The sequence below is a fragment of the Macaca thibetana genome, chromosome X (assembly GCF_024542745.1).
Source record: "Macaca thibetana thibetana isolate TM-01 chromosome X, ASM2454274v1, whole genome shotgun sequence".
Classification (NCBI taxonomy): Eukaryota; Metazoa; Chordata; class Mammalia; order Primates; family Cercopithecidae; genus Macaca; species Macaca thibetana.
In genome coordinates this window covers 15362237-15375417 of record NC_065598.1, presented here as the reverse complement: position 1 = coordinate 15375417, position 13181 = coordinate 15362237, and the positions used below count along the sequence as shown (strand labels likewise).

At 42.3% G+C, this 13181-nt stretch overlaps 3 protein-coding genes across 7 annotated transcripts in view; 1 reads left to right on the top strand and 2 right to left on the bottom strand.

The window, feature by feature from the left end:
* PIR (pirin) overlaps positions 1-13181 on the top strand; it is a 517051-nt gene that overhangs the window by 107960 nt on the left and 395910 nt on the right. The window lies entirely within an intron of this gene.
* Positions 1-13181, bottom strand: part of ZRSR2 (zinc finger CCCH-type, RNA binding motif and serine/arginine rich 2) — a 174419-nt gene that overhangs the window by 48764 nt on the left and 112474 nt on the right. The window lies entirely within an intron of this gene.
* CA5B (carbonic anhydrase 5B) overlaps positions 1-13181 on the bottom strand; it is a 99968-nt gene that overhangs the window by 13064 nt on the left and 73723 nt on the right. For 3 of the 5 annotated variants that reach the window (XM_050777661.1, XM_050777660.1, XM_050777659.1), the window contains 3 exons: positions 9340-9537; positions 5471-5563; positions 1406-1524 (listed from right to left, as the gene is read on the bottom strand). In XM_050777661.1, the coding sequence (XP_050633618.1) occupies positions 1406-1524; positions 5471-5563; positions 9340-9537 (410 nt within the window). The remainder of the gene's footprint in view (positions 1-1405; positions 1525-5470; positions 5564-9339; positions 9538-13181) is intronic. The other 2 variants (XM_050777663.1, XM_050777662.1) reach the window with 1 other exon arrangement.

Genomic DNA, 13181 nt, shown 5'->3' with positions numbered 1-13181 from the left:
CTGTCCAGTCCCATCTTGAGTTGCATGAAATACCAATATTCAAAATCCACTTGCATCTACAGGAGGGACGACGTTTATATTGAGAGAAATAGATCCTCCATATGGAAATTACGCAGGAGTTAAAGACAAACTTTTTCTTCAAGGAATAACCATTTAAAATGTGCTTTTAGGCTGGGTGTGGTGGCTCACACCTGTAATCTCAGCATTTTGGGAGGCCAAGGTGGGAGAATCACTTGAACCCAGGAGTTTGAGACCAGCCTGGACAACATAGCGAAACCTTGTCTCTACCAAAATATTTAAAAATTAGCAGGGCAGGCCAGGCGCGGTGGCTCACGCCTGTAATCCCAGCACTTTGGGAGGCTGAGGCGGGTGGATTACGAGGTCAGGAAATCGAGACCAGCCTGGCTAACACGGTGAAACCCTGTGTCTACTAAAAATACGAAAAATTAGCCAGGCGTGGTGGTGGGCACCTGTAGTTCCAGCTACTCGGGAGGCTGAGGCAGGAGAATGGCGTGAATCCAGGAGGCGGAGCTCGCAGTGAGCTGAGATTATGCCACTGCACTCCAGCCTGGGCGACAGAGCGAGACTCCGTCTCAAAAAAAAAAAAAAAAAAAAAAAAATTAGCAGGGCATGGTGGTGTGCGCCTGTTGTCTGAGGTGGGAGGATTGCTTAAGGTTGAGGCTGCAGTGAACCGTGATTGTGCCACTGCACTCCAGCCTGGGTGACAGAGTGAGACCCTGTCTCACAAAACAAAATAAAATGAAACAAATATAAAATAAATTTTTAAATGTGCTTCTATTTTTACATAACATTTACAACTGAATTAGGAAAAAAGTTGTAAGAAGAAATTCTATTTCCTTAAAATCTCCCTTTATTTCCCTATAAATTATTCCTCGTCCACCAGTTATGAATGCATTATCACCCAGCCTCCCAAGTGAGACACCACAAAATCATGGTTAACTTTGCCTTCTCCTATCCTGAAGAGAACCCCACCTTCAAGTCCTGTTGCTTTAATTTCCGAAACGCTTGATAAATCTTGCTCCTTTTCTCTATTTCTATTGCCACAGCCTTCATTTAGGCTCCCACCACCGCAAACTTGCATTAATTCGACCTGTGGCTCCACAATGTTCCCTGGGTTATTACTCTGGGCTACTATTTGAGTCCACCTTCGAATTCCAGAAGAATTCAGTTTCAGGATCTTAAGGTTCATTTCAACTATATTATTTGAGATGAGAGAAGTTAACATGTTTACATGTCTTAGCTGAGAATGATCAAAACTGCCTGAGAAAGCTATTTAGCATTTATAGGAATCACCTGATTCTTTCTGCTAATTTCTTACAACTAAAAGTTCAGAATTATCCCCACTTCTCTACAGTTGTCACTGTTCCTGACCTTCTCAACATACCTCTGCTGGGAAGCATTTGCTGTCCACGGTGTGCTCAGAACCCCAGGCATCGATGGCCCCCCAGTGAAAATGGAACTGCTTCAATCGGTAGTTGTGTTCCAGGGGTCCTCCCTTGATCACTAAAATGGCACATCCAACAATTCAGAGAAGAGTTATTTGTGCAGTGGGGAAATCTGGGTGAAAGGCCAAATCTCCAGTGGACCCTCCATGTGAACTGTGTTAAATGGATTATACTGAATTATATACAAGTGATTATAAATTTGATTTTCATGAAGTCAATGCACGTATAAGGAGAAGACCAAATAACATAAAGATTTAACTACATAACAAGCTACAAACAATTGTTAAAGGCCAATTCTTGACTTAATTTTATATCCTATATTATTGTGTCCAGTTTTCTTTTGTGTGCAATAAAATGCAAATTTCTCTCAGCATATTTATCCAACATGACTTTATAATACTGAAATATGGGGATAAAGGGATCCTTCTTTTTTTATGCACAGACACTTTGTTTTTCAATTTTTTAAGATACTAGTGTTGCTTTCCCTTTCATTGAAATGGAATAGGAAATTTGCAAGTCAAAAACGATCACCTTGGAGATGTTGGTCAAAAGGTACAAAGTTTCAGTTAGGAAGAATATGTTTTCAAGATTTATTGCACAGCATGGTGACCATACTTGATAATAATGTATTGCACATTTCAAAATTACTAAAAGAGTAACCGTAGATTTTCTCACTACAAAAAAAAAATGGTAAGCATGTGAGGTGATGAATATTTTCATTGCTTGATATAATCATTCCACCATGCATACATATATCAAAAGATTACATTGTACCTGGTAAATATATACAAATATGTCAACTGAAAAAACACACTGGCCGGGCCTGGTGGCTCACACCTGCAATCCCAGCACTTTGGGAGGCTGAGGTGGGTGGCTCATCTGAGGTCAGGAATTTGAGACCAGCCTGGCCAACATGGTGAAACCCCATCTCTACTAAAAATACAAAAAAAAAAAAAAATTAGCTGGGCGTGGTGGCCCATGCCTGTAGTCCCAGCTACTCAGGTGGCTGAGGCACAAGAATCACTTGAACCCAGGAGGCGGAGGTTGTGATGAGCCGAGATCGTGCCACTACACACCAGCCTGAGTGACAGACCGAGACTCTGTCTCAAACACACACACACACACACACACACATACACACACACACATTACCAATATATTATAGGCAAAATATTGACAAGTGTTTTTTTTGTTTGTTTTTTTTGAAATGGGGTCTTACTCTGTCGCCCAGGCTGGAGTGCAGTGGCACAATGTCAGTTCACTGCAACCTCTTCCTCCTGGGCTCAAGCCATTCTCCTACCTCAGTCTCCTGAGTAGCTGGGACTACAGGCGTGCACCACCATGCCAGGCTAATTTTTTTTTTTTTTTTGTAGAAATGGTGTTTTGCCATGTTGCTCAGGCTTGTCTCGAACTCCTAAGCTCAAGAGATCCACCCATCTCAGCCTCCCAGAGTGCTGGGATTACAGGCGGTTGCGCCACTGCACCTGACCCAGATAAGACGTTTTTGGCTGGGCGCAGTGGCTGATGCCTGTAATCCCAGCTGTCAAGCAGCTGTCAGGCTAGTTAATTGGGATGTCACTGGTAACCTCAGCAAGATTAAAGGAAAAAGGTGGGGTTGGGTGGGGCAGATGAATGCAGGAAATAAGGAAATATAGTCATCAAGAAATGGGGCAGGCCCAGCAGTGGCTCACACCTATAATCCTAGCACTCTGGGAGGCCAAGGTGGGAGGATCACTTGAGGCCAGGAGTTTGAGACCAGCCTGAAAAACATAGTGAGACCCAGTCTCTACAGAAAAAAAGGAAAGAAACCAAGAAATGGGGTAGGTAGACAGAAGATAGTGAATTGGAAAGCAGAGCAGTCATAACACATAACAAATAAATATATACTTATGTATTTCGGGTTGATATTTTCTTCTTTTATTTTTTTATTTTTTTGAGACAGAGTCTCACTCTGTTGCCCAGGCTGGAGTGCAGTGGCACAATCTCGCCTCACTGCAACCTCCAACTCCCAGGTTCAAGTGATTCTCCTGCCTCAGCCTCCCTGAGAAGCTGGAATTACAGATGTGTGCCACTATGCCCGACTAATTTTTGTATTTTGGTAGAGAAGGGGTTTCACCATGTTGGTCATGATGGTCTCAAACTCCTGACCTCAAGCAATCCACCCACCTCGGCCTCCCAAAGCACTGGGATTACAGGCATGAGCCACCATGCCTGGCCTGATATTTTAATCTTTCCATGCTCTGAGAAAGGATTAAACTTGTAAAAAATTACATGACAAATATAAAACATTCAGCAGAGAGTCTGGCTGGTAGTAAGCAATCTGTAATATTCACTCCCTCCTTTTGCTTTTCAACGTGAAAGAGAAGGAGCTGACACAGAAAGGGATGGTGAAGAGAAAGGAAATACATAGAACCCATACAGATAAAAGCAAATGCAGGAAATGGACACGAGGAATGCTTCTGGGGTGATGGAAATGTTTTAAAATTAGATTATAGTGATGGTTGCACAACTCTTGTAAATTTCCTTTAAAAATCATTCAATTGTATGTGTGTTTTAAACTGCGTACATGTGTTTTAAACTGTGTATGTGTGTTTTAAACTGTGTACATGTGTTTTAAAGTAAATGTAGGACCAAAACAGGGAAGGAGAACTTAAAATGTTTGTGAAAGCATTCTTACTAGGTTCACTGGCACTGCTCCAGAGGAGTGTAAAGTCAGGGAGGCAGGATGAAGCAGGATGGAGCAGGAAGCACCCTGAGGAGGAGAACAAAGGCACTCACCTCTCCATCTCTTTAATGCCTGTAGACAGTGCCAATAAGAGGAATTCCAGAGGACATGATAATTGACAGGGATCATCCAGGGATAATTTAGTGCCCTTCCCCACAGTATTTCCACTCTCTTATATGCACTCATTCAAATCAGTAACAGTGTCCTTCCTACTCAGGGGAACCAAATACTAAATAACGCCCAGCAGAGGACTGCGGTATGAGATGTTCACATACCTTCTCTTATAATCCTATTAAGGTAGGTCATGTTGTCCTCTTTTTCATTCCAGAGTTTAGTAATTTGAGTCTTCTGTCTTTTATTTTTCTTTTGGTCTCCCCCAATTAAAAGTTTGTCAACTTTGTTTATCTTCCCAAAGAACCAACTTTTGATTTCATTGATCTCTGCTCGTTCTTTATTATGTCCTTCTCTCTACTTGCTTTTGGGTTTAGTTTGTTCTTCTTTTTCTAGTTTCTTAAGGTGGAAAGCTGAGATACTGACTTGAGAAAGTTCTTCTCTATTATAGGCATTTTCATCTATAAATTTCCCTCTAAGCACTGCTTTAGCTGCATCCCAAAAGGACTGGTATGATGTTTTTGTCACATACCTTCCCCAGCTCCTTTTCCTTGCACTTTATTCCAATCCTCATAAAGCACACTGTGGCAGCATCTCTTAGGGTTTTTTCTTTGAAATTTATAGACATCGATATTTATTAGGTTTTTACTTTTCTAGAATTGTTTCTTGCCTTTCTTTGTTTCTAGAATGTCTTTGCTTTCTTTCACTTTTTATTTTTTATGTTCATTCACTCTTTTTTTCCTCTTTGCATACTATTGATTTGCAACAACATGGAGAAATAGCAATGAAGAATAAGCAGGAAATAAGAGGCAGTCACTGAAAGGTGGAGAGAGAGAGAGAGAGAGAGAAAGTTAGGCAATTACTAAAAATTGATGCTATCTTAAAGAAAATAATTATTAAAGCATAATTTAAAAGGGCTATCAGTTTTAGTTCTTTCCAACCAAACAAGAAAAATATTAGCAAACTCTCTACAATTTTTCTTGCATATTTTGTAAGTGTGTGATTGACACACCTAGGGAAGACATGGTCAAGGGGTGAATTAGTCGGTTGGGTTTGTAGGTATCTAAAAAGAAGCTATTATGACGAAAACGTGGATGACTTGCCATCTCAGATTACTCATGCAAATGGGTAGATAAGAATTCTTGAGGCCTGGATCGGTAGCTCACACCTGTAATCCAAGCACTTTGGGAGGCCGAGGTGGGAGGAGCACTTGATCTCAGGAATCCAAGACCAGTCTGGGCAACACAGTGAAACTCCATCTCTACAAAAAATACAAAAATTAGCCGGGGCCAGGCACAGTGGCTCACGCCTATAATCTCAGCACTTTGGGAGGCCAAGGTGGGCAGATCACTTGAGGTCAGGAGTTTGAGACCAGCCGGGCCAACATGGTGAAATCCGTCTCTACTAAAATACAAAAATTAGCCGGGCATGATGGCATGTGCCTGTAATCCCAGCTACTCAGGAGGCTGAGGTGGGAGAATTGCTTGAACCCAGGAGGTGAAGGTGGCAGTGAGCCAAGATCACACCACTGCACTCCAGCCTGGGCAACAGAGTCAGACACCATCTCAAAAAAAAAAAAAAAAAAAAAAAAAGGCCAGGTGCAGTGGCTCACGCCTATAATCCCAGCACTTTGGGAGGCCGGGGGGTGGATCACCTGAGGTCAGGAGTTTGAGACCAGCCTGGCCAACATGGTGAAACCCTGTCTCTACTACAAATACCAAAAATTAGCAGGGTGTAGCGGCAGGTGCCTGTAATCCCAGCTACTCAGGAGGCTGAGGTGGGAGAATCACTTGAACCCGGGAGGCAGAGGTTGCAGTGAGCCGAGATCACGCCACTGCACTCCAACCTGGGCAACAAGAGCAAAACTCCATCTCAAAAACAAAAACAAACAAACAAAAAAATTAGCCAAGCGTGGTGGCACATGTAGTCCACACTTGTAGTCCCAGCTACTCAGGAGACTGAGGTGGGAGGATTGCTTGAGTCCAGGAGGTTGAGGCTGCAGTGAGCTGCGATCATGCCACTGCACACCAGCCTGGGCAACAGAGTGAGACCCTGCCTCAAAAAAAAAAAAAAAAAAAAAAAAAAAATTCTAGAATCTGTTGTTCAAAAGAAAAAGACAGGACTAAAAAATAAAATAGCTATTTGCTCTAAAAGTTCTTGGGCTCAAGTCACTTGGTTAAGAAACTCATTAAGCAACTTTCTAAGACTTCCAACTCAACGAAGCAATGATATATTGGCAATAGAGAGTCCCTATACTGTCAAGGGCTTTAGAAAGCTGACCAATACAAAGGATCCCCAGAAGAAAGCAGGCTGCTAGGGCCCTAGATGGGGTTGAGAATTCAAAAGGATTGCTATGCATGCAGAGTAAATGGATGAGAGTTGGTATCCTATAGACTGGGTCTGCCCATTAGTTTACATCTGGCAGGGATAATGGTAGAGCCGCAAGGGGACAAGTAGAGCTCACCAGAGTGCCAGATAGTCATCCAAAACACAGGAATTTAGCTTGTTGTTTTGAAAATTTCTGGAATCCGTATAAACAAGGTAATATTATGGGCTTCCAGTTGAGAAGGGGGCACACTCTAGAGTTTTGGGGAAATTAAGAAAGATGCGTGATGATGGGTATACTAAAAGCCCAGACTTCACCACTACACAATATAGCCATGTACCAAAACAAAACTAAACTTATACCCACTAAATATATTTTAAAAGAACATACATCAATATCATTTTTCTTTCTTATCTTTTTTATTCCTCCCTTCTCTAGCTGTTCCACCAACAGACCCAGGTGGCCTTAAACAATGTTTCCCTAAGCATGGTACATATACCGCTGATGGCACACGAGATGGTTTTACGTGGTAGAAGAAGCTTTTACTTATATAGTAAGTTACTTTAAGAGAGTTAGAAACAATATAATGAAACACATCAACCTGTGAATTCACAGATATAAAATTTAAATAAATAACTTTATGCAAAAAAAGGGGGGAAGAAAGATGCCCATGAATCTGGGAGGAAAAAGAATTTCCTACTTTGAGATATGAAAGTAAGATGTTCATGGTTTGGGGGCTGTGTCATACCATGGAGAAGAAAGGAAAGTTGGGGACATGGAGACACCTAAACTCTTAAAGACAGACTCAAATACCTTCTGAATCATAGCAGAGAAATATATCAGAAGGGAGAAAACCAGAGACAGATTAAGCCCATTGGAGGAGCAGTCTGTTTGTAGTTGGGCCAGAGTGCCAGGTCTAAGTATCAGAGCACCACTAGCAAAATACAAAGAAAATAAAGACACAATTGAGACTCAGAGCCAGAATAAATGCAAGAGTGAATATTTACTTTTTTTTTCTTTTTTTGAGACAGACTCTCACTCTAACACCAGGCTGGGGTGCAGTGGTGCAATCTTGGCTCACTGCAAACTCCGCCTACCGGGTTCAAGTAATTCTCCTGTTTCAGCCTCCCAAGTAGCTGGGATTACAGGCATGCGCCACCACACCTGGCTAATGTTTTGTATTTCAGTAAAGACGGGGTTTCACCATGTTGCCCAGGGTGATCTCGAACTCCTGAGCTCAGGCAATCCGCCCACCTCGGCCTCCCAAAGTGCTGAGATTACAGGCGTAATCCACCGCTCCTGGCCTCATTATCATTTTTATGGACTCATTTCCTAACATTCATGAGAGAAAACAAGTTTCCTTGAGATCAAGATTTCTCAGTTTTAGCTCTATTGATACTGGAGGCTAGATAACTCTTCGTTAAGGTTATCTGGTGCACTGTAGGATCTTTAGCGGCATCCCCGACTTTGACACACTAGACGCCAATTTTGTTTCCCAAGTTGTGACAACCAAAAACGCCTTTGGATCCTGCAGTGGGGAGTGAGGGATATGGAGGGGTATGGGGGAAAGTTGGCAAAATTACCACTAGTTGATGACTACTTTAAACTATTTCGAATAATAATTATTTTGAGACTAATTTGGACTATTTGACATCATAAAATGCAGTAAAACAAACACGCAAACAACAACAAAAAAAGGGAAAATAAATCTTCACAAAATTAGCCACCTTCTATCTTCTACAGATACTAAGAAGTTTCAGGTAAACTTTGAAATCATTCACATTAGTTTATATCCAGGAAGGTTAAAGAAAGATTCAAAATCAACATAATATTTGAATTTGAAAAACTCTTTTTTTTTCTTTTTTTGAGACAGAGTCTCGCTCTGTTGCCCAGGCTGGAGTGCAGTGGCCGGATCTCAGCTCACTGCAAACTCCGGCTCCTGGGTTTACACCATTCTCCTGCCTCAGCCTCCCAAGTAGCTGGGACTACAGGCGCCCGCCACCTCGCCCGGCTGGTTTTTTGTGTTTTTTAGTAGAGATGGGGTTTCACCGTGTTAGCCAGGATGGTCTCGATCTCCTGACCTCGTGATCCACCCGTCTCGGCCTCCCAGAGTGCTGGGATTACAGGCTTGAGCCACCGCACCCAGCCCCGAAAAACTCTTTTAAAGTGTTCTTTTAAACTAGGTAGGTAACACTGTTTATTTAACAAAATTACCAGATCATAATTTCCATTTCTCTAATATATGACTAGTCTTTGCAACCTAATGCACACATGACTATTCTTTTGGCCCCATTTCAAGTGTATTGTAATCTGCTAAGTTAAATCTGATTAAACAGTGTTACTGTTTAATGTAAAAGTTCTCATAAAGTCAACAAGCAAAGGAAAAAATTAGTACATATTCAATATACACATACAAAATAAATTTCTGGCAAAACTTCCATTTCACACCTATGCTCTATACCAATTGTAAATCTATACATAGAGAGAGAGAGATAAATTTATTAATTAAAAATACTACCTATACTAGTTGAAGAAAATACGCATAAAAACTAGAAGGAATTTTTTTCACACATTCAAAAAGTTAAGATCAATGAGTTCCTTGCCATTGCTAACAAAGAGGTCAATACTGTCATGGCGAGAATTTGATGTGTCCGTGTTAACATGACACTGTTTCTTTAACTCCTTACAAGACCACCAGATCTTGCCCTCACCTGATTTATCTGTAGAATCTTCAAATTCCACGAGGAAAGAGTACCCATTATTCCAGACGTGGAGGCAGGTGGCTGGGTCATAAGAGATGGTGAGCGGTTTTAAGTCGGGATCATAAACACTGTCCCTCCACCGAATGTTGATGGGTGACTGTCGATCACCCCCGGGAACCAGGTCCACGCTCTCCCAGAGTGGATGCACTAGGAGAAAGCAGGTCAGGCTATTATCAAGACTGTTGGACCGAGTGTGGTGGCTCACTCCTATAATCCCAGCACTTTGGGAGGGTAAGGCGGGTGGATCACTTGAGGCCAGGAGTTCGAGACCAGCCTAGGAAACACGGTGAAACCCTGTCTCTACAAAATATACAAAAAAAATTATCCAGGCGTGGTGGTACACACCTGTAGTCCTAGCTACCAGGGAGGCTAAAGTGGGAGGATTGCTTGAGCCCAGGAGGTCAAGGCTGTTGTGAGCCATGATCGCACCACTGCACTCCAGCCTGGGCGACAGACCCAAACCATGTCTCAAAAGAAAAAAAGAAAACAAAGCCTGTCTACTGTACTTCTGGAGAACCTGTCAGGGCTAATGGAAACTAAAAGCCTTAGGAATTAGCCACTGTGATAGTTACTTTTAGGTGTTGACTTGACTAGATTAAAGAATACCTAGAAACCTGGTAAAGCATTATTTTGGGGTGTGTCTCTGGGGGTGTTTACAGAGGAGACCAGCATGTAATTCTGAGTGGACTAGGTGGGAAAGATTCGCCCTCAATGTGGGCAGGTATCATCCAAACTGCTGGGGGCCCAGAGAGAACAAAAACATGGAAAAACTGAATGTACCCATCTATCTGCTGGATCTTGGATACACTCTTCTGCTCCTGTCCTTGGGTAACAGCTACAGGCTTCCCAGCCTTTGGACTCCAGAACTAACACCAGCACCTCTCTGGGTTCTCAGGCATTTGGCCTCAAACTGATAGGTATACCATCAGCTTCCCTGGTTCTGAGGCCTTTGCCTTGGACTGTCCCATACTACCAGTATCTCAGGGTCTCTGGCTTGCAGATGGAACTTCTCAGCCTCTATAATCGTGTGAGCAATTGCCACTAATAAATTCCCGCTCATCTATCTCTCTATCTATATACCTTATTGATTCTGCTTCTGGAGAACCCTGACCAATACAGCCACTTAGGGGTTTAATCGATAGACAAAAGTAGAGGATAAAGATAGGTCAGAGAGCACCTGGCAGAGGAATAGCATTTTGGCATCTTGCAAAACCAACACATCTCAGTCTGCCTACTAAGCTCACCTAAACCAAGTGCAATCTGTGCTGTGATCACAGCATAATGCATGGAGTTTAGTGCCATGTGGAAACAGGTATTCATAAATGAGTTTCTTTTCTTCATTGAGAATTTCCCAAGCCCCAACTCCCCAAAGTGGCTTTAAATACAAAGACAAATTAATTCAATCTTCAATAACAGATTTATTTTCAAAAAAGGAAATGGGAGAACTTTGGGAAAGGAAACATTCAATCAGTATTGTCAGTGTTTAATTGGTTGGCTGGTAGAAATCAAGGCTTGCATAGCCTGCATCCTGTAAGATGCTCGCCCCACATAACTGTGCATGCTGAGTTGAGTTCACCTCCTATGTAAGCAAACTCTGAGGACCAGGCAGCCATCCTGCAAAACCTGGGTAGAACGTCGGCATTGCTAAGGTCCCTGGGGGTCGCAGTGTGTCACAGGGATGTGGAGATTATCTATTAAGGTATACACATACAATTCATCCCCCACAGGCACTGAAGACATTGCTGATGCTGGTTGTCCTCCAGAGTCAAGCACCAGGTCTCTGTAGCAAGTCCCTGATAAGTATCAGCAGACTTGCTGATAACACAGATCGGCCTGTTGAGACCCCCATGTGTGATGAGCAGAACCAATGTGTATCAGTTTGGGGTGATCCAGTTCCCTGTCCTTTAGAAGTACCATGGATGGGTAGAATCAAGAACAACAGGAAAACTAGGAGAAACATGAGAGAAATCATTACCAACGACCCTCTGCATCTCGCCCTACCACTAAGAATAAGGATGAGACTGGCCGGGCGCGGTGGCTCACGCCTGTAATCCCAGCACTTTGGCAGATCACGAGGTCAGGAGATCAAGACACGGTGAAACCCCATCTCTATAAAAAATACAAAAAAAATTAGCCGGGTATGGTGGCACACTCCTGTAGTCCCAGCTACTTGGGAGGCTGAGGCAGGAGAATAGCTTGAACCCGGGAGATGGAGGTTGCAGTGAGCCGAGACTGCGCCACTACACTCCAGCCTGAGTGACAGAGTAAGACTGTCTCAAAAAAAAAAAAAAAAAAAAGGATGAGACTAAGGTAGTTGTTTTGTTACTCTGTCAAATCCCCCGTCAGTGGCAGCATCATCCTCCTATTTCCATAAAAAGCAGAAACCTGCCCCTGGTTTACTCTGACGGAGCAGATAATCCTCTTCCTTCGGTAATTACTGAAAGCTGGAAGTCAATCTCTCTTTTTTTTTTTTTTTAAGATGGAGTCTTGCTCTGTCTCCCAGGCTGGAGTGCAGTGGCATGATCTTGGCTCACTGCAACCTCTGCCTCCTGGGTTCAAGCGATTCTCCTGTCTCAGCCTCCTGAGTAACTGGGATTACAGGCGCATGCCACCACACCCAGCTAACTTTTGTGTATTTTTAGTAGAAATGGGGTTTCGCCATGTTGGCCAGGCTGGACTTGAACTCCTGGTCTCAAGTGATCCACCCACCTCGGCCTCCCAAAGTGCTGGGATTACAGGCGTGAACCACTGTGCCTGACCGTAAATCAGTATCTTAACCTTCGTGTCTTAGTGTTTTGTTTTGTTTTATTTATAAAAGTGCTCCAGCAATACAGACAAAGAGCTCTCCTGAGAGTGCCTAAATCAGTGGTTTTCAACAGAGAGAACAATTCAGTCCCCCAAAAACATTTGGCAATGTCTGGAGACATTTTCAGCTGGCAAAACTGGGAGAGCATGCTAGTGACATCTAGTGGTTAGAGGCCAGAGATGCTGCTAAACATCCTACAATGCACAGGATGGGCTCCCAGAAGAAAACCATTCTGATCCAAAAGCCAATAGTGCCAAAGTTGAGAAACCCTGGTCTAAAGATAAAAGGTGCATGCAAACTCATAATATTCTTCTCTTTCTATTTCTTCATATAATGCAGTACTCTCATTTCTGGAGAGATCTGAACCCAATGTTCTGTGTGTGTTTTTTTTTTCTTTCCTTAGTATAAAACAACTTGTGATGAATAAGAACTTTAAAGAACAAGAAGTTTCTGTTTCAGAAATCTAAAATGGAAAATGCACATGAACTGGCACATCGGAAACAGAATCTGGGCTATACTGTCATAATCTAATTAGAATGCAAATTCCTTGTGGGCAGGAGCCACATCTTCCTCCTTTTTTGTTGCCCTGTGGTATCTTATTAAACATATGCCCTTCTGGAAAACATCCTATTAGGTACTATGTTCACTATCTGGGTGACAGGATCAATAGAAGCCCAACCTCATCACCATGCAATATACCCATGTAACAAATCTGCATATGTAACCCCTGAATGTAAAATAAAAATGGACATTTTTAAAAAGAAAGAAATTAACAATTTGAAAAAGCAATCATGGCAACTATGCAGCAGCCAACATCATAAAATATACAACCTCAGGGTCTAAAAATGTTTAGTAATTTTATCCAGTAAAATATCATATATTTTTCATCTTAGAGGGAAAGATGATCTTAAATTTCTGTTACATTTGGTTCTGTTATATCCACCCAAACACTTGGATTCATATGCATGATGAATAAACATCTCTT